General features: G+C 40.9%; 1 protein-coding gene across 4 annotated transcripts in view; it reads right to left on the bottom strand.

The window, feature by feature from the left end:
* Window positions 1-1,971: 1,971 nt before the first annotated feature.
* CCM2 (CCM2 scaffold protein) overlaps window positions 1,972-21,552 on the bottom strand; it is a 121,384-nt gene continuing 101,803 nt past the window's right edge. For all 4 annotated transcript variants that reach the window (XM_074283538.1, XM_074283541.1, XM_074283540.1 and 1 more), the window contains 6 exons: window positions 20,377-20,513; window positions 19,294-19,429; window positions 13,519-13,576; window positions 12,314-12,440; window positions 10,084-10,222; window positions 1,972-6,472 (listed from right to left, as the gene is read on the bottom strand). In XM_074283538.1, coding sequence (XP_074139639.1) covers window positions 6,192-6,472; window positions 10,084-10,222; window positions 12,314-12,440; window positions 13,519-13,576; window positions 19,294-19,429; window positions 20,377-20,513 — 878 coding nt within the window. In that variant the 3' untranslated portion in view covers window positions 1,972-6,191. The remainder of the gene's footprint in view (window positions 6,473-10,083; window positions 10,223-12,313; window positions 12,441-13,518; window positions 13,577-19,293; window positions 19,430-20,376; window positions 20,514-21,552) is intronic.

The raw sequence follows: 21,552 nt of genomic DNA, 5'->3' as shown, positions 1-21,552 counted from the left end.
CAGATTAAATCTGTGTCTCACACCCATTTTGTATCTGAGACTAGATTTGAATTTGGATCTTCCTAACTGCAGACACAGAGTTCTATCCCTATCTCACTTGTTACAGAACTGAAAGGTGAGATTATTGAGATACAGTCGGTGACTTGGAAAGCTCTTGGGAAAACAGGAGAGTTAGGGTTAGATTGGAAAAGGGTGATTTTTTTTTTTTTTGATTCTCAAAAAAAAAGAGGATCCTGCAAACCTCTGGGTAACTAAGTGATTCCTAGGAAAGTTCTACAATGTATTCTAGACATCTAGGAAAAGCTGTGATCACAAAAAACAAACCCCAAACCCATACATGGCTTCACCTAAAGAAAGCTACTCCCAAGTGTGGTCCCAAAAAAGTGTTGGGCAATGCACCCCCTTCTCTGAAGAGTTGAGGAAATATGGGTTTGGGACACTGTATATTGTCACACTTGACTGGCAGTTTCACCACACTGCTACCTTTATCCCTCCTCCTTTTCAATTGTTTATTGTTAAGGGATGGCTGACTTAGCAGAGAGGGAGAGTAAAAGAATGGCTTTGAAAAGGAAGGTGAAGAAAAATATCCATTTAAAAAAAAAAAATATGTCCTGTGTATCTTATGGTAACTTTTTTTTTTTCTGATAGTGTTATTGGTCTGATGATAGTTATGACTTACCAATATAGTGAGGTATTTGATAAAAGACATGCTATTTCTGGGGAAAAAGTAGAAAAATGTGAGCCAGGTGAGCATATGTATGAGCAGGTATATTTGCAAGCTGTTTGGTGATTTCCAGGGAATGCCCCAAAAAATTTGTGGTTGGCCCCATGCTGTTAAATGATTTTATTTCCCAATATCTTGGATAAAGACATAGGCAGCATGTTTAGCCAATCAAAGCTAAAAAGGCTGAGTCAGAATCAGGTTCCGAAAAGATCTTGCTAGGGTAGAACTTTGAGGAGAAATCAAGTAAGATACAATGCATGTAAAGCTGAACCCAGAGCTATTACAGTCAGTCCCTAGAGCCTATTTGATATTTCATCTGAAAAAGACCCGGGATTGTGAGTGGACTACAGACTACATGGCTGCCTTAATGAGGGTCGTTGGACCCTGCTCTGACCAGAACACATCAGGTGGTGTTCAGTTTTAGGTGTCATGCTTTAAAAAGCACGAGCGATAAACTCGAGATCCCCCAGGAGAGTTGGAGCCTGTACATTTTGCCATGTCATGATCAATGGAAAGAACCAGGGATATTTAAAATTCTGGCAATTGGTCTGTCAACTAATTAGTCTTAGTCTTCTTGACCAGAGGACAGACACGAGTGGGACTGCAGAGAGGCAAAAGTTTAGACTAGGTTAAAAAAAAAAAAAAAAAAAACCAAAAAACCCAACTGTCCTAACAGTTATCCAAGGGGAGTAGGAAAAGAGTAGGTTTCCTTTATGCGAGGTCTGGAAATAAAAACTGAACAAAAAAAAAAAAAAAAAAAAAAAAAAAAAAAAAAAAAAAAAAAAAAAAAAACCTGTTTTGGGGGCATGTTTTAAAAGGGGTTCATGTTTATTTACCAGTTGGGCTAGGATTCTAAGGCCCCTGTTCCAACTCTTGAGAGTGTCTACCCGGATATCCCCACCAGAGAACTAAATTATGGTCTCATGCTCCTTTTCCTCTACTGAGCCTTTGTGTTCCCCCCTTAGTTGAAGTTCATATTAGGTAGGACCCTACTTGGATCTACTGGATTTCAGTTTTTGGGCTCCAATTGTGGCCCTTTAGCTTATTCCCTGGTGGGACTTTAGGGATGAAGTCACTGGACCTCAGCGGCCTCCTTTTACCAACGGCTGTACCTGGCCCTGTGAGTGACTCGGCACAACTCTGAAGGACCATTCCATTCCCGTCTTAGACTGACAGCCTACACACAACCCAAAGGCAACTTCTTGGATGACAATGGCGGGATGGGATTTCAGGAAAAGAAGCAGGGCTAGGTTGGGTGCTGGAATATATTTACCTGTAACAAATACTCCATACAGAAAGCATACATACAAAACCGTGTACAAATGAGGTGAGGAACATCATGTCATACCCACAGCTGCCCCCCACCTCCCACAACCCTCACACAAAAGCTCAAGGACATGTCTAATGGCTCAGGTGACTGTGTCAGAGGCCAAAGGCCTCTCAGCCCCACCCGCATGGAGCCCACTTGGGGAGACTGAAGTACTTTCAAACACTAGGGCCCTGATTTGTCTCCATTCCCAGAAGCCCACAGGGCAAATTACCTTTGTATATAAATCTAGAGACCATATAAAAAATAAAGGCATCTCTCCCATCCAATCCCCTCCCTCCCCCCACCCCCTTCACTCCCCAGGCATGGCACTGGGGACAAATTTCAGTTTCAGAAACTTACTGAGTCCTGGACAAGGCTGGGCCAGGGAAGGACAAGGCAGTGGGGAGGGAGGAAGACAATTATTCAAATAGCCCAGTGTTCTCTGAATACTCTGAGAACTCTGTGCTCAGTGACCAGCAATCCATGGCCACCGATACAAAAATACTGCGGCTCTTCTTGAGTCACGTCGCTCGGCACATGAAAAAAGGCTACAGGTGAAACAGGCAAGTCCCTGAAGTCAGTTCTGGAAAATCATCCCCAACCTGTCACGGCCTGAGCTTTGTCAGCTGAGTGTATACTAATTCCAGTGCGGTGACGTCAAAGGCACTAACAATTCTAATGGCCAAAGTTTTGGGGAAGCCCCTAGCAAGCTGGGGTTTTGGTAAGTATCCACCAGCAATACAGGTGCCCTCATTTACACCCCCAATGAGTTGATCACTCCAAATAATCAACCACCCCAAATGTATATATCAAGCATCTACCATGTGACCAGCACTATGCTAGGTGCTATGAACTTTGTGTTAATCCAATTTCTGTGAATTATATCATATCTTAAATGCACCAAGGAAGCTTGCTAATAAGAGGAATCCTCTCTAAAGTGAACAGCCATGCTCTAATTTATTCATTGTCAAACTGGCTTTTCATATTTTGCTTAAAGCAGGAGAAATCTCATCCAGCTTTGCCTCAAGTTGTGGGGGGAGCAGAACCTCCAAAAGGGCAAGACTCTTTGCCCCCACCTTCCTACTTTCATTCCCTTTGAATTTTAGTGCCCTAGGAGAGCATTGCATATGCACGGTCAAAAAGGATTTAGCTCAACTCTGTGTGAAGAGCTGTTAGGCTCCTTGCTTTGGGCAGAAGGAAGGAACTGTTTCCTGCCCATTATTCTGTATGACAGAAACAATTGATCACGGGACTCTAACCTGGCTAAAGGATCTTAGGTAGTAACTGGGATGGAGCTAATGGCACTGGTAACTTCTTGCTGGCAATTGCAGAGAACGGAATTAAATGCCCAATTCACTGTGAAGACCATTTGCCACTGCCCCCCATCCCAACCCCCCAAACCTTGAAGTGTATAATACAGAAAGGGAAAGATAATGCAATTGCACCCCTTGGGCAGCCATGCTGGAATCTCTGAAGAGCTTAATTCCAGATGGAGCTTTGGGGGTATTTGCTGCTACTCTGTATTCTTCCTCCCCAACCAGAGGAAGGGCTTTGGGATTTTAAAACTCTGTAGCTCAGGCAAGGATGAACCCGAGTAATGCTTCCTATCTTGACTCAGAGAAGGCTGAATCTAAGATATTTCCAGAAAGATTAGGTAGTTCAATGGATTATGATTCTTCCTGACTCCTTTCCTGAACTTTAGGTACCATTACCAATTTTCCCTGTGGAGATGGAAATTCTGGGTCGATGCCAGAGATACCACCGCAACTGCGTGGCGTAACTCCTAGGAGACAGGAAGTTAGTGGGGATGCATAGATAAAATAGTGCTGAAATGTGCAGCCCACACCAAGGTAGAGTTTCCAATTTAAATCTAGATTTCATATTTATCTACCTTCTATGTGAAATTTACCTGAGAACTACCACAGGGACTGAGATGAATAGGCAGAGAAGCTTTCTATCTTGGGGAAAGAAGCTCATGGTTAAACAGGAAGTGCTTGAGATTGTAGTTATCAATGAGAGGCCCCAGAATAAGGAAGGGAGGAAGGTCTATGAAAGGAGGCAAAGAATGGGGAGGAGTTGGCACATACCCATGAGTTCTCTCTCAGTAATCCTGCCCCGACTTCCAAACAGGGGAGTCAAAATGAAAAACATCCACACTACCTTGGCTTAGCTTTTGAGAGTCAGCCCTGGCATGATGACCCACCCCTCCTCCCCAAGAAGAATGAACCTTATCTCGGGCCAGTTTTACTTTGGTCTGAGAGCCCAGGATCCACTGGATTCACTGGATCATGGCGGAGGCCATGTGGTGAAGTAGAAATAACACTGGATCTGGAGCCTGTGGTCCTGGGCCTGCATTTAGTCTCTGGCTATTCACTGAGTAGGTTGGACAAGCCATTTAACTTCTGAAGGCCCTGTGTAGTTCTAAATCCACGATCCTATGTCCAAGAATGCTACCAAATGGTGAAGGTCTAGGCTGAGAATTGGGTGCTCGCCTGGGCTAAGGCCATCCATGCAGATACAGAGCACAGCAGTAGAAACCGTGAGCCTGCTTCACAGCTACCTGGCAACCACAAAGGTTACAGATGGCCAGCCAGGGCCTCACTGATGCTCAGTAACACACAGGAACATCTGCACGTGGAAAAGGGAGGGGGAGGCCAGGGCAAGGAAAACAAAAGCAGGAGAATGAAACAGTGAAGGAGGAATATGGTGAGATGATGGGGGTGAAATACATGGAAGAAAGCACAAGGGAGTTGCTAGACTGAACCTTCCTGGGAAAGCATCAGAGAACACTGCTATGCACTAAGAGCTTTACCCTAGAATGAAAAGAGAGCTGTGACTGTCCCTTAGCAAAATCTTGAGAAGCTTTATCTAAAAATGAGTAAAAAATATAACCCTAGTATAAATTAAGGAATAGGCTATTACTCCAGGAGAACAGCAAGTCCTACCACCCTAGGAAGGCTGGCTTCCCAAGCAAGTATCAGTATGGCATATGGATTAAAAAAATAGGTGTATTTATAAGAGCATATTTACACTACATGTACATTATATTATATACCTCATGCAAAGGTAAAGCTTCCCAGTTAACTGAAGGTGATTTGGTCTTCCACTTCCTTCTATTTCCTTGTCCTTCAGAGAACCCTGACCACCAATCCTATGGGACTGCCATCATCTCACCCCAATTCTAATAAGGAACAACCAGAATAAGCCAGCCCTGAGGAGCTCCTTGCACTGAAATCCACCACTTCCTTAGAGCCCGACTATACCTTCCAGGTCTTCGCCTGCCCACTCCAGGAAGTGGCAGGACCTCCAGGGAACTGAAGAAGGGAATGGAGACTGTCCCACCACCAAATTAGCTCCCTCTTGGCCCCACTCTGACCAAGCCCCTATTCTCCAGGAATAGGTGTCTCCTAGGCATAAATAAATGGGGCCGGGATATTCTCAGTAAACAGAGATAACAGCATTCTCCCCTCTTTGCCACATGAGATCTTATTAGTGCTGCGGACTGATGGGGCAGAAGTCAGTGAAAACTCCCCAGTGCCATACTCCAGATAGCCCTGGGCAACCATTTAAAATGGGAAATGCCTACACCTAAAAATGTACTTCTCTTGGCACATACAATCTCCCCATTTAGACTAGAAATGTGTCTGACAACAAGAGGTTTAAATTATTCACATTGTGATAAACTTCATTTTTCAAAAAAGGTCTCTGAGAGTTACAACAGGAACATCATGTGCAAAACGGTAAACTGTCCAGGGGAACCGAAGTGAGCCACTCCTTCCCAAAGTCGGCTCCTTTCCCCATCCTTCTGCCATACCTTGGTTGACACACTTCCACCCAGGAACCTTCTGGGTAGAGGGTGGGAGCAAGGAACATGGACAGTTTGGACAACTGCAAAGCTTTCCCATATTCCTGGCCCCCAATCCTGGCACAAATTCATTTCTTCACAGTAGAAGGGTCCTAGCTCATCCATGCTATCTAATGACACCCTTCTGATTCCCACCAATAGTGAAGGAAACAAGGGGTTCAACATGACGGCTAGTCCCCTAGAACCTTTTCTGAGGATTGGGACGACAGCTATGGGGGAGGGAGAGCCAGAAGGAGGGGAAGGCCCCTTTTAGGCGTGAGAGCTGTTTCTCCTCCCCTCCTCTGGCTTTTTCCTCATGAAGAGTCCTGGTCCATGCTGCAGCCAAGGGCCTCAATGTCATTGCTGATATCAGAGATCATGCGGTCCCATTCATCCCCTTCAGACGGTGCAGATTGGTCATCCGAACTGCCTGCGGCTCCATTCCCATTGGTGGTCGAATTGGACGTGGTGCTCATTGCCCGCCGGTACCTTCCAAAGCTGTCGGTGATGATACCCCGGCCATCCTTGACTCCGATTGTCTCCAGAAAGTTCTCAAAATGTTGGTTGTCTTTTTCTGGGATGAAAGGCCTCAGACCTGGCATAGAATGGACAGAATGAAGTCGGGGGGAAATGGGAAGGACAGGTAACATTCACTAGTGCTTCAGAACTTCTACCCCTGTCTCTGTCTCTGGCACCTAGGGAGGGACAGGACAGAACGTGGACATCCCAAGAGGAATGGAAAACAGAAGTGAGTCCATGACAAGGTGGAGGAGAGCAACAAGAAGGGGATAGAGGCTTCTGCAGGATGCAGATTTCAAAGGATTTAGAATCGGGAGGCTTACTTAGTCCCACTGATTTTACAGATGATAAAACTGAGGCCAGAGAGGGAGGGTCAGGCCCAAAGTCAAGCCCCACAGGCACAAGGCAGAGCCAAGCTCCCTTAACTTAGCAATATCGGAGGATATCTGGCAGTCACAGTTTCCCTTCCAAGAACTCAATAACCATTGCTCCTGGCTATATGACCCTTTGTAATCCACAAAGAGCTTTCCTCAGACAAAACCAGTGAAGGAGGTGGTTGCCCTCATCAGTTCAAACAATACAAATGAGACTCAGAGAAAGGCAGAGTCTTGTGTGCCTACTCCCAGAGCTGAATGCACGTCTCTGGACTCTCGGCCCAATACTTTCCATAACACTGCACCCTTCCTCGGGGTTAGCGTACTTGTCTGCGGAAGTAAGGACTCTTGGGCAGAGGACCCAGGGTCTGTAGCCCAAAGCCTTCTGTGATTGAAATATCACCCCTGGCTACTGGATAAGGGACTTTTTACTCTGGATTCTCTTACAGATTGGGAAAAATATTACTAATAATTCTCAATATCTTGATAAAGCTGATTTTCATTTACAGACTGGGAAAGAGAGAAAATATTCTGGCCTGTGCCTGGCCTCAGGGATCAACTCTAAATCCTTCCACTACATTAGGGCAGCTCCATATTTCCTCCACTCTGTCAGACTAGCCTAGGTTGCGGTGGTTTCTATCAAAGATGCTAAACTCCAGGTGGAGAAAGAAAGGTGAGAGGAAGGGAGCTGGTTGCTTTGGGAGCCACAGAGTCCCTTACCACAAGCTACCAATTACCATCTGGTAAAGTAGCATCTCACAAGAGGTCAAGTTTATACAAAATTAATTAGAGCTTCATTGCCATGTCTTGATGAAACACCCCAGCTGTCACCAACTACAACCCCAGCCTTGACCTGGGCTTGGGATGTGCTGCTAAAAAAACAAGTCAGGGAGGGAACTGCTCCCACCCATGACTGCAAGACATCTACCTCCCCCCCCCCCCACTATTTCATGATTCACTGAAGAAAGAAAAAGATATGCAAAAACAGTCATCCCTTTTCCATGATCTGTTAGTGTATTAATACTGGTGAAAAGTTCCAGTAATTTGCAAGAGAGCATGAATCTGCAAAGGTGAGGTTTTGGCCTCATTAAATATTTTACTTTTAGCTCAAGCTGCATTTCCACAGAATTTCTACTGCATTATGGGAACAAGAGCTCCCTCTGATGGTTAAAACAGTACCATTACTAAGCTAAGCAGAGTCTAATTAATTAGAGTATAGATACCACTGAAATGATTACAGGTACATTTTACTTTAAACAGTAGATGAGTAGTGGAGTGAAAATCAAAATTTGAAAAATAAGCCAGATTTAAATGTACCATGTAAGATTGCTCAAAAGTAGAAAAACTTAATAAAGTGGTGGTTTAACATCTGAAAAAATAGCAAAGCCTTTTCAGCCCCACTTATGTGTTAAGTCAAAGTGCCCCTTAATCTTATCCAGGTGGCTCAGCTTTTTTTCCCCAGGTCCCTGTGAGACCTTCTTCATTACTAATTCACTTCTGAGTGCTGACTTCCCTGCTAGGATCTATTTTTTTTACTTTCCACAGAAATTAGGGTTAGGTATATCTCTTTGGTGTTCCTGGACACTCCTAGGAATTTAACTCAATAAATATTTATTATGACTATGTTAAGTATTTGGGAAGTGTTAAATATTTGGGAAGAAGGGAGGTGTGCTCAAGAAGCTCAGAATCGTAATGATTCTTAACAGGCAATAGAACATTTGAAATAGAAAACAATACAAAAACATATAATGAAGATGATAGAGACACAATGGCAAGAGATTTCCAAGAAAGAAGTACTTAACATGGGCTAGAGTAGTTGGAGGAGGTTTCTTGAAGGAGGGGTGCCTTGATTTTTATAAAAGTCAAAAGGTTTCACAGTATGGAGATCTAACCCTATTGGTATATATCACTGGAAATGCCTAGGATGTCTGATAGAGGCTATGGTCTGGGTAACATAGGGTAGCACAAAATATGGAGCTAGATAAACTGCGATTATATGATCCCCAAGGCTCTGATTAGGTGCCAGATTAATCTGGTCCTGAAGACTTCTGGTCACTCGTGTGGCCTGGTGTTCAGGGTTCTTTCCCCTCTTCTTTGCTACTCCTGAGACCCTTTTCCCCTGAGCTGAAGCTAATAATCAGTGCTGCCTCCCTCTGCAGAGGCTGGGATCCCAGAGAGATAGTGAGGGCCCCAGAGGTCTCTAGGCAGACCTATCAGCAGTAACAGTTCCATGCTCCGTAAAGCTTCGGTGAGGGGCTTTTCACAGGCAATGATAGACAACAACCTCTCCAAGAGTAGGCAGCCTATTTTGTGAGACCCAGTGATCACCAATAGCTAACTTCTGGTGATGGACCTTGCTGAGCTTAAGAAAGCAGGTTCTTGGGCCTAGATACATAATCAATTGCTAAATCCTTTTGCAAAGCTGTACTATTTTAACCCCATTCCATAGGTTAGGAAACTGAGAGATTTAAGTAACTCACAGAAGATTCCTGAGGTAATCAATGGTAGAACTGAGACTCAAAGCCTAAAGTTCCTAATCTGGAGCTTTACTTCTTATCTCCACTACAAGACAATAATTTCTTAATGCTGAAAAATATCAACAAGTAACAGGACCAGTTTGATTGCTACTTAATTTCGTGATGGTAAGCATGTCTGTACCCAAGCAATGCCGTGATATTCCATAAGCCAAATTCCATGAGGAAAGACAACCTGAGAGTTCCAAGATGCAGATTCCAAATCTAACTCAGAAGATGAGTTCCATGACCTTTGGCAAGGCACTAAGTTCTAAGAGCTTCAGTTTCCTCATCTACAAAGTGGGATTATTAAATGTGTGACCCAAATATCTCCTAGAGGGGCTGTACAGATGAATGAAATATGTAGAAAAGATAACAATATTGTTTAAATGGAAAGCATCTTTTACTTTTTAAAAATGGGCATCTAAATTTTTACCCATTCTAAAGATAGCTTGCCTCACAAATGAGGTTCAAAATATTTCCCAGGTTTGGAAATCTTGCCCTATAGAAATGATTTGATCCCATTAACCAAGACTGGCTGGCAAGTGAGACACATGGAGAGACTTCTATTGGTTCAGGATCACAATATCTCTGCCTGCCTGCCCACCCTCTTAACCCCCCAACCAGGAACTTCCTCTGAAGACCCTTTCATGAATTGCTGAGGCTGAAAAATTTATCACTCGATGGCCAAACTTCTTGACTCTTTGAAAAGAGTTAGGCAGGGCCATGGGATAACAGACACAGACAGAGACATACACACTTTATTGTTACCATCTATATAAAAAGCCTTTCCAGCTCACCTAGCAACAGGAACTTCCTGCTATCTCCATAAAGTTGCCGTAGGTTGATGCAAAACTCATGAATAGAGGCCCCATTTCGGTACTCATGCAGCAACATGGCAAACTGCTGGATCTCCTGGGACGACAGCTTGGTTCTTAGCTGCCAAGAGAACATAACCAAAGACCAGTGCCATTAGTCACCACTAGAGAGAAGCAACACCTCCCTTATATTCACACTGTGATTACCCAATTAAATACCTATGGAGTGTCTTGTCAACACTATGACAATTAGGGCTAAGTCAGAAAGTCTGGAGATACAGGAAGAAGACCTTTTTAAGATTACGTAGAAGAAGAGAAAAAGAAAGTCCTAAACACTTTTTATTTCCCTCGCCCCTTTTCCTCACCTTATAACTGAACTACTTGGAAATTGCACCCAAAGAAGAACCACAAGAAAATCTGTGTCACTGTCAGACCAGGACAAAATGTGAGGATAAGAAGGCAAAATTTCCCAGACTTGGGAACTAAACACATGCTTTTTCATTCATTGATGTAAACTGAAAATTGACTTGAGATGGTACCAATCTCTCTAGTCCCTCAATGCTTCCCTGGCTAAGCAAGTAGAATCCTTAGAGAAAAGACCTTGCTTCACAGGGGAATTAGAGGAGACCACCAACGGCTTGGCTTTCCATTGGAGTAAATCATTTTGTAGGAGGTGTTAGAACTTTTATCAGTAACATAAGAATGACCAGTGAATTTCATAGGAAAAAATGGTGAGAACACACAAGTCAGATGAAATGAATTTGGGGGCTAACAGAAAACTGCTTCATAGAAAAATAACAGCATAGATATAGATCAGAAGGGGAAGGCCTCCATTTTACAGATAAGGAAGCTGAGATCTATTTTTTTTTTAATTTTAATTTTTTTAATTTTATAATTATAACATTTTTTTGATAGTATATATGCATGAGTAATTTTTTTTTTATAACATTATCCCTTATAGTCATTTTTCCAAATTTTCCCCTCCCTCTACTCCCTCCCCTAGATGACCGGCAATCCCATACATTTTACATGTGTTACAGTATAACCTAGATACAATATATGTGTGTAAATCCAATTTTCTTGTTGCACGTTAAGTATTAGATTCCGAAGGTGTAAGTAACCTGGGTAGATAGTGCTAACAATTTACATTCACTTCCCAGTGAGGAAGCTGAGACCCAGAGAGGATGCTGCCCAAAGTCACATAGGAAAAAAGAAGAGAAATTAATAGATAAACTGGATATCATTATTCCCAACATAATATTTCTGTATTCACTGTTTTGTGCCCTTAGCCTTACATCAAAACAAACATAATTTTAAATTCTTAGCTCCTGTTCTTAATGTCTGCATGACATGTCTCTAGAAGAAGAAATCTTTCAAGGTCAGCTTTTCTTATAGAATACTGAAAGAATAGAGAAAAGGTAGTGAGGTGGGAAGCATCCATCAAGCTCCCAGATGTCAGATTGTTTTATCCTCAGGCAAAAGTCCATCTTTACCACAAGGCCTCAGACTTCTCTGGTCAAGTATGGACTGATAGATTTGCTAGACTAGATTTATAAATATTGAAATTGCCAAACTGCAACCAGTTCCAACAACTCCTCTCCACCCCCCAACCCATAACTCACTATTTTTCATTAGTTTGGCAGTAAAATGAATGAAATGAGAAATTTGGGGTATGACTTGGTACTCACCCTAACTCATCAGTAACTATTTTTTACCCCTACATTAAATAGGGACTAGGGTCCTGTTTCAGTTGTGATAAGGCAATGAGATTCAGAATATTCAGAATAAAGCCTTCTTTTATGTAGTGTTCTTTCTAGCTAATTTATGCTATTTTCATTAACTGTTTCCCTACTCTTCAAATTACTTCTCTTCTTTTTTATCTTTTACTCCCTGAACCTAGCTGTGAATGGTCTGTTCCTCCAGAAGGCAATGATCTGTTGCCTAACTAGGCCATCAGCCACAATGTTCTTCTATGAGGAAGCTCTGTGCCCTGAAGGACAGTCATAGTTCTTAAGCCCATAACATCCCTCACTCTAAACCTGGCCCCTATGTCTCGGCAGACAAGGCCAATGAGGGCCAGGCTAAGTTTTACCTTTAAACACCTCCAGCATTTGTTTGCTTTGCATCTTTTGCCTGAGCCCCAGGATGACCAAGCATTAACAAGGCTGCCCTGGTTCTGTGGAGAGGGGGATTCGGAGAGGGAGAGGCGTACCGTCATCATGTAATCCTGCAGCAGTTCGGAGGCTGTGGTGCTCAGCTCGCTCTCACTGACCGTCTTGATATGAGGAGATGGCTGTGTGAAGGAAGAGGATGAGGTGCCCCCTGTATTCAAAACCAAGCTGAAACAGTAATAACACACACATGTGATCAAAGTCTAGCGCTTAACAAGCTGATTTAACTCAACAAATGTCTAAGGTCCTTTGGAAGGCACTATGCATGTCAGACAGAAACAGGGAAAAACTTTCTGCCCGGCAGGTGCTTAGAGCTAGATGAGGAAAGGGAAGTTGTGCATGTCTGAGCCGCTCTAGACGTAAACATTCACTGCCAGCTTGGAAGATGGCTTATGTGAATGCCCTCAGGCCAGCAAGAGCAGGCTGTCCAGCAAGGCTAAAACCTGAGAGGTATTAAGGAGAATAAAGTGAAAGTAAGACAGTAATGGTCCTTGAACTCCAAGAAAAGACTCTCTTAACTTGGGGGCAATGTGGAACTTCAATGTTTGGCTCGTGGATTAAGAACACTACTTTGGAAGCTAAGTTGCCTTGACCCTATGCGTCTGCTTGGCATCCATGCCTCCTCTCACTCCATTCGGAGTCTCACCACCTTTGGCAGGTTTGAGTTGTTCGGGACATGTGGTGGGCTCAGGATGGGACATCTGGATTGGTTCGTGCAGCAGGAAGGGCCCACAGCTGATTGCCATGCCACAAACCAAGACAGAGGGCAAAACTGCTCCTTTGGATTCCAAACGGGTTTGGATGACTTTATAGACCAGAGACTAGGCAGCTTTGTGATATGCCTAACTTTTAGGATGGTTAGCAGGGAAAATTGATGTCTTCAGTTAGGAGCATTCTTGGCTGAAAGGGCCCAGAGTGCTAGCCAGGATGGCAATTCCTCAGTATCTCTGATAAGAGGGCATGAATATCAGAGGGGGATAGATTGGGGAGAAGGTGACTGCTCTTGGAGATAGTTAAAAATATATATCCTAATGGCAGCAGATGTCATCTTTGGGCATGAGAAATGGCCACATGATGTAGGCTGTTAAATTCTGCCCTAAGTTCATTCAAGCAACAATGTATCAGGAGAATGCTTGGAAAAGGAGCAAAGGAGAGTGTCCTCACTGCCAGATGACCCTGGCCTGACATCTTTTCCAAGGGTCAGTTCAGCCCCAACTACAGAATTTGAGGTACAGTATCTACTCACAAAGGGCTTGCTTCACTTTCGTAGGCCTCTTTCATGTCCACTTTCGTAGAAGAGTCATCTGCAAAGAAGATGGAATAAACTTTTAAAGCTGGGTCTGAGAACCTACTTCTCAAGTTGTCAGTAAGTCCTGGATGGATCTTAGAGTACTTAGCTTTATGCTAAGGAGATGTCTTTCTTTGGGGTACTTCTCCCCAATTCCTTCTCTGTACCCCCACCCCCTTTTTTCCTCCAAATATTATTTTGAATATACTGAACTGTGCAAATGGTATGTCTGCTCCATCCAACAGACTACAAGCCGTAAGCCCCTTGGTGGAAGGGGCTGTTTGATTTTTTAGTTTTGTTGCTCCTGGGTCTAGCCCAGTGCCTTGTAAATAGCTCATTTCAACTGACATGATTGCAACATACTTATTGGCTGTCTATTACCTACAAGTCACTCTACCATGCTCTGTGGGGGGTACAAAGTTGTGTAGGGAAGGACCTGAGTCTGACCACATCACTGCCTTGCTCAATAAACTCTGGGATCAAATACAAATTCTCCTTTGTGGTGTCCAAGATATTTCACAACCTAGCCCAAGCCCACAACTTCTGCCTCATATCATTTATTTATTCATTTTTGAGTATTCTTTTTTATATTTTTAAGGTCCAAATTTGCCTTTCCTCCAGCCCTTCCCCCCATTCATTGAGAATACAAGTGATATATCAATTATACAGTGAAGTCATACAAAAGAATTTCCATATTAGCCATGTTGAAAAAAAAAAAAAAAAGCAAGAAAAACAAAGTTTAAAAAGTAGGCTTCAATCTGCACTCAGAGGTCATCAGTTCACTCTATGGAGATGGACTACATTTTTTCATCATGGTCCTTTGGATTTGTCTTGGATCACTGTATTGATAATAACTAAACTATTCACAGTTGATCAAGTTATAATTCTGCTGTTTATACTATGTACAATGATCTTCTGGTCCCTTTCAAAAATCACCTTCCACAACTGAGTGGATGCCCATCAGTTGGATAATGGCTGATTATATTATGGTATATGAATGCTATGGAATACTATTGAAGAAAGCCATCGACACCCAGAGAGGGAACCATGAGAACAGAGTGTGGAATACCACATAGCATTCTCACTCTCTCTGATATTTGCTTGCATTTTGTGTTCTTTCTCAGTTTTTCTTTTTCTTCCTTATTGATATGATTTTTCTTGTGCAACAAGATAACTATATAAATATGCACACATATATTGGTTCTAACATATATTTCAACATATTTAACATGTATTGTCAGGTAGGGGAGGGGGTAAGGGGAATGAGGAAAAAAGGTTTTTCAAGGTTCAATGTTGGAAAAATCACCCATGCATCTGTTTTGTAAATAAAAAGCTTTAAAAAAAAAAAGCATACTGAGAAGTTCAAGTTTTAAAAGTAAATGATCTATTTGTAGCCTTTGATCTTTGTTCATTAAGTTGCATGAACTTGAGCTAAGTAAGAGGGGGAAATGTTAGTAAAGACTGATGAATAAAAAAAAAAAAATCACCTTCCATTTATTTCAAGTGTATTTTTTATGTGAACCTGCTGTCTCACCAGATAAACTATAAGGTGGGGGGACTACTTCACTTTCATATTTGTATCATCAGTATACTTGTCCAATGCTTGGCACATAGGAGGCTGTTAACAAATGCTTAGTAATAACTGAGGTAGGACTCACATTCATCCACAAAGGAATACAGTTTAGTATTAGGTTGCATATGACAAATTTTAAGTGCTGGTTAGAGAAATTCAGAGAAATTTTAGATAATAAAACAAAGATCAAGCTTCAAGGAAGAGCTATCTCTTGATGGGGGGCCTTTGAGGAAATGTCAGTGAAGTCCAATAAAGACATCAATGTACAGTGTGGGCAAGAAAAACAGCATGAATAATGTATGTGAGAACATGAAGGGAAAAGCTAAGGTAAAGTTATAAAAGAATTTGGACAGAGGGAAGAAGCTCACTAAGAATACTTATTAGGAATCCCATCATTTAAAGAACAAACAAAAACTGAATCACAATCTAGTATTTTTAAGTAGTAAGTTCTCTTGATAAGCTAATTATCATTTTATAGGAGAAAAGTAAAATTAAAACAACCTTCCAGGTTTTTAGGTTTTTGTTTGTTTGTTGTTTGTTTTTGCTGAGGCAATTGGGGTTAAGTGACTTGCCCAGGGTTTCACAACTAGAATGTACTAAGTGTCTGAGACCACATTTGAACTCATGTCCTCCTGACTTCAGGGCTGGTGTTCTTATCCACTGCACCACCTAGCTGCCCCCAGTTTTCTATAATCCTGGAATTTGCAGAAGAAAATAGTTCAGAAATCTTGGGCTTCATAGAAGAAATTTCAAAAGGGTTTACTTCTTGATTTTAGCTAACTCAAGATAGAAGATATCTCTTGAGTTTGCAATAACTTCGTATTTCCCACTCTAGATGAGATTCCTGCAAGTAATTAATCCAATAGACTAGATAAGACCCAGAAATAAATGAATTCAATATCACAGTATCTGATAAAGATTTTGATTCAACTGATAGGAAAAATGAAAGTCAGCATGGCAGAAAATAAGTTTAGTTCAGTATCTTCAATCATATGCCACAAGCAGCTCTAAATGAATAAATTATCTGATTATAAAATATCACATCATTAAAAAAAAATTGGAGAGAGACAGGGAAAAGAGAGACTTTATAACCAAACTAGGGAATACAAAAAACAAGACATTGAACTTTTAATGTACACATTAAAAAAAAAAATCTTTTGTACAAACAAAATCAATACAACCAGAATAAACAAAGTGAAAAGTTAAAATTGAGTAGGAAAAAAGTCTTTGCATTAAAGATCTTGGAAAAAAGTCTACTATCCAACCTCTATAAGTAGTTCACATAAAGATTGAGCTACTCCCCAACAGATGTCAAAGGATGTGAGACTTTCAAAAGAATTGTAAACTATTCCTGACCATATTGAAAAAAGATTCTAATCACTCATAATAAGAGAAATGTAAATTAAAAGAACTCTGGAGATTTCACCTCAGAACAAGTAGGTAAAGATGACTCCTGACAAAGCTAAGAGTTAATCCAATCATTCTGGAAAACAATTTAGTATGATGCAAGAAAATTCACATCTTTTAATCCAGTCATCTCCCTTCCTTAGTGGCATCCACATTCAGTTCAAGGATAAATGTCATATATATATTGAAATATTCCACCCAGAACTTTTGTGATAGCAAACAAGAAGAAACAAAAGGAATGCCCATGAACTGAGCTGAAGCTGTTATTTTATTTTTAATCACTCAGTTCAGTACCTTGACAGACCTCTACTGGCAAGAGTAAGAGTATGAGGCAGATAATGAATACTTTGAGAAAGGTAGGTCTAGAAGATAACATTTATAGAAGATTATCTGAAATGTTTTTGTCATATAAATAAATTTATTTCCTTTTCTAACAACCTTGTAATGTGTGTGTGTGTATGTAGGAAAATTTCGAATATGTTCTAATATGAAAATAATATAGATATAAATAGACTTGAGAAATAGATGTAGCTAATATAGATATAAAGAAGATGAATAGACATATAGATAGAGAAAAATCTAGATTGTTTCCTTATTAAGAACGTAAGGTAGGGATTGTCTCAATCTTTGTATGCAAAAATAAACCCCAGCTCCTAGAACAGTGCATAGCACACTAATTTTTAGTTAAAAAAAATGCTAGTTGCTCGTTGATTTTTCAAAGCTTTATTTTTACCTTTTTGTTTTTATACCATGGTCATTTCCCCTTAGCTACTCCAATCTCTAAGCCCCAAAAAACTTTTTCTTGTAACAAATAAAAATAATAATGTATTTTAAACAACCTTAGCAATGTCTGATAATCTTTAAATATGTGATAAATGAGCTTCTGTGATGTCTAGCTTGTCTTTCAAAAAAAAGACAGGGCTATAAAACCGTGGCTCTATCTATAAGCACGTGAGTTTATAGAGCTTAGATAAGAACTTCAAATTCAGGGGTTACTGTCATTGGGATTTGTTTTTAAAAACAAACAAACAAAAAAAAATCCAGCCAAGATTTAAAGAACAAATTAAGGTTGGCAAAAGACTCTGCTTGTTATATATAGTCTTTGCTTCTCTATAACAAAGTAAGGTAGGTGCTATTTTTATCACTTTTTTACCCAATGAAGGAAACTGATGATGAAAGAGATTAAGTGATTTGCCCAATCACACACAGCTAGTAATTGTCCGAGGCAGGATCTGAACTCAGTTTGCCCTGATTCCAAATTCACCTAAGCTCACACGAATGATTGAAAAAAAAAAAAAACAAAAAACAAAAAAAAACAAAAACAAAAAAACCTTAGTTTCTGAATGTCCCAAAAGGAAAGCATATCCCTGATTCAAAATTTTAATAATTTCATTTCAGTGATTCATCCAATAGATAAGTCATCAAAGATTACAGAAGTTTTCTTTCTTTCTTCTTTTTTCAACATTTTATATTGGCCACTTTATTTCAAACAAGGATCTAATTAAACTTTATTTCAAATTATTTTTACATCACCATTGATTCATTTTCAAAACTAAATTAATTCTTTATAAGAAGAATTTGCCACACAAACAGCTAAAATAAAATCAAACTAGCAATCACTAATATTTATCTTCCAGAATTACATAATAAAAACACATCACTAACATTATCATCATTCCCATGCTCAAATATCTTTTTGCATAGAAGTTTTCAAAAGAAGAATTATAAGCCATCTATGACCATATGGAAAAATGACCCAAGTCACTAATAATGAGGAAATGCCAATTAAAACAACTTTGAGATTTCATCTCACTGTCATCAAACTGGCAAAAGTGACTATCCAGTTATTTGGGAAAATAATGGTAACTAAGTGGCACAGTGAATAGAGCAAGGCCTGGAATCCGGAAAATCTGAATTCAAATACAGTCTCAGACACTTTCTAACTGTGGGACCCTGGGCCAGTCACATCTTAGTCCCTTACTGATTCCTCGGGATTTTAAGTGAATATAAAGTGAAATAATAATTGTAAAGTGCTTTGCAAGCTTTAAGGTGCTATGTAAAAGTGAGCTTTTATGGTCTGAATATCTTTCCTGGGATGAATTAGGTTGCCTTAGTCTTTTTATCTTTTATCTCTGCTTCTCTCCTGGCTTCCCATACTCACCTCCCTTTAAACAGGAAAGCAGGGCTGCCCAGATACCCTATAATCTTTTTGTCCCTGGTAGGCAAATTCCCTTTGCCTCTGGAAGCAACAATCAAAGCAATACTACCATTGCTGCTGGGACAGAGGTGATTAATCAACTATCTCCTGGCCTTCTTTACAAACCCTATGTCTCTCCAGGTAAGACTCAAATTATTAGTTCCTGCTATTAGAATATAAACTCTTCAAGAACTGTGTAACTTTTGTATCTGTATCTGTACTGCCAACCACATATTAGGTGCTTGATGATTTCCTCCATCCATTCTTTTTTGTTTCTATCCTGGTTAGATGAAACCCAATAGGCTAAGAGAGCTCCCTTTAGTGTGCTGACATAACGGCCCCGCTTCTCTTTTGCTGCAGTCTTCTAGTCACCCTAGTGCTAAGATAGGTGGTGTCTTTAGGAAGGTCTAAAGGGGAATAGGGAACACTTGCTGAAAATAGTAAAGTCCTGGCCACACTCAACACTCAGATCCCAACTTGAGGGTGAAAAACCCCTGGGCCCAGTCCCCTCCCTTCCCCTCCCCTCCGTGTCTTCCCTCCAAATCCGGCTACCTACCGCTGTGCAGGGACAGCTGGCGAGTGGGTGTAGAGGCCCCATCGAATATCGCCCGATCTAAGAAGTCTATGGTGGACTCTGTGTAAACAATCTGGAAGACTTGGCTGAGCAGGGAGCAGAGTTCTTCTGCAGCCACCTGCAAACAGGGCAGAGACGGTGACTTCAATCCCTTCCCAGCCACATACAATGCTATGAACAGTGCCACACACAGATGGCATCAGGAGTGATGGCCGCTCTGATTGTCCCCTGGCTTTGCTCAATAACCCCACAGCTTCTCCAGTCTGGCCTCAACACTCCTTCCTAGGACCATCTCTCTGTTCCAGTCAAAAGAAAATGCTCACTGTCTTTTGAACAGCACACCTTCCCTGAGTGCCCTTTCTCTGTCTCCAGATCCTGCCTACCACTCAGGGGAGGTTCCTCTAATATCTCCTGGATGAAGCCTTTCTAAGGTGGGCTTTATGCTCACATCAATTATTATCTATACAATAATTCTTCTCTCCATCTGTTTTGAGACAGCTCATCTATTAGTGTCTTAAATAGTTTGAATCTTTTAATGTCATTTTATACTTTTATGTCTCATTAATGCTGCTAAATTAACTCCTATAGATTGAGGATAATGCTTTCTACCTCTTGTATTTTCCACCATGCCCAGAACTTATTAATAAACATGTGCTGATCTGATTTGAATCTTCTTCAGAAATCCTAGCTCTTTGCTGCTTATTCAGGCTTTGGCTACCAGCAAGGGTCAATGAGAAGAGGAGCCAGTCATACATCACCTTAGTCTTAAACTGAATTTAGCCTGCATTATGGAGGTCAAACCCTGAATCACAAAGCTTAGAGTAAAGGCTTGTTTGGGGTAAGAACTATCCTCTTCTCAAAACAACTGACAGCCAACTACTCACAACAGGGCACTACCCTAAGAGAGGAGTAAAAGAGAATAGCCAATTGCCTGAGGAACTAGAAAACTACACCCAGCATCAGGCAGATACTGCTCTCTGACTTGTGATAGACTTTTCTAGTGATAAGCTATCTGTGTCCCAGGAGAAGGATACCAAGGGAGCTCTTGGTTCGCTCCCCTCTTACTTTGTTCTCGGTGGCCAGGATTACCAAGCAGCAGGCTTCAACGGGTACCACTCCACTTTCAGATAAAGAGCCAGAGGTGAGCGTTTTGGAGCCTTCTGCACATAGGCTCTGGCTGGGGGAGATTCCAGGGTCCTGAGCTGGGAACATATAGATAATACAAAATTAATGAAACTGAGAGGGAAAGGAAAAAGACACAAGCACTGTCCTTAAGAATAGGCTGAAACTATTCTCTAGAACTAGGCCTTTAGATAACTGACTACAAAACCAATATAAAAATCGGTCTGCCTTCAAGGAGCTTAAATTCTAGTAGGAAGATGCCACATATTCATAGATCAAACAAATGATTACAAGATACTGCCAAATAAAAACAGGGTGATGAGAAAATACTAACAATAACTTCAAGGATCCAGAAAATCCAAAAGGTAGAAGAGGAGAGAGACCTTCAAGGCCTGAAGAACAGACTATGCAGAAGATGAAGGTTGTATTAAGGAAGACAAAAAACAGACATGATTGAATACAATGAGGGGGAATAACTTGTCATCTACCTGGAAAGAACAACCTGGAGAAATGCTGTCAAACTTAAATAGAATCAGGGTGTGGGTGTGGTACTGAACCAATTGTACATAAGGATCCCACAGACTACATACTGTCTTAGAAAACTATATTAATGTGACCCACATTTTATTGTACTTTAATTCATTTTATTAAATATGGTTACATTTTAATCTGATTTGACTACAGGCACAAGCAGGCTGTGTGTCTAACACCTTTGATATAGAGCCAGATGGTGAAGAACTTTATATGGTAGAGGAATTTGCATTTATTCTCCAGACAGCAGGGAATCTGATGAAGTTTCCAGAAAGGGGGATTGGTTTCTCACCCATAAAATGGGCATCACAGTAAAACTATCTCACAGGGTTTTTGAGAGGCTCAAAGGAGATGATTGTACATTGTTTTGTAAATTTGAAAACATTTTTTATTAATATTTATCATATTGATAATAAATGGAAACAGGGAAGCAATCCAAACCAAATCAATTCAATAAATATTATGCAGCCACTGTACAAGTAACTAGATGCTACTGACATGGTCTATATAAAATGGTTCTTTCTCTCAAGGAGTTTACATTTTATCAGAAATAAGACCCCTGATGCATTCGGCATGAACTAAGAGCCA

Source organism: Sminthopsis crassicaudata, chromosome 1 (genome assembly GCF_048593235.1).
Source record: "Sminthopsis crassicaudata isolate SCR6 chromosome 1, ASM4859323v1, whole genome shotgun sequence".
NCBI classification, from domain to species: Eukaryota; Metazoa; Chordata; class Mammalia; order Dasyuromorphia; family Dasyuridae; genus Sminthopsis; species Sminthopsis crassicaudata.
This window is presented reverse-complemented; position numbering and strand designations above follow the sequence as displayed.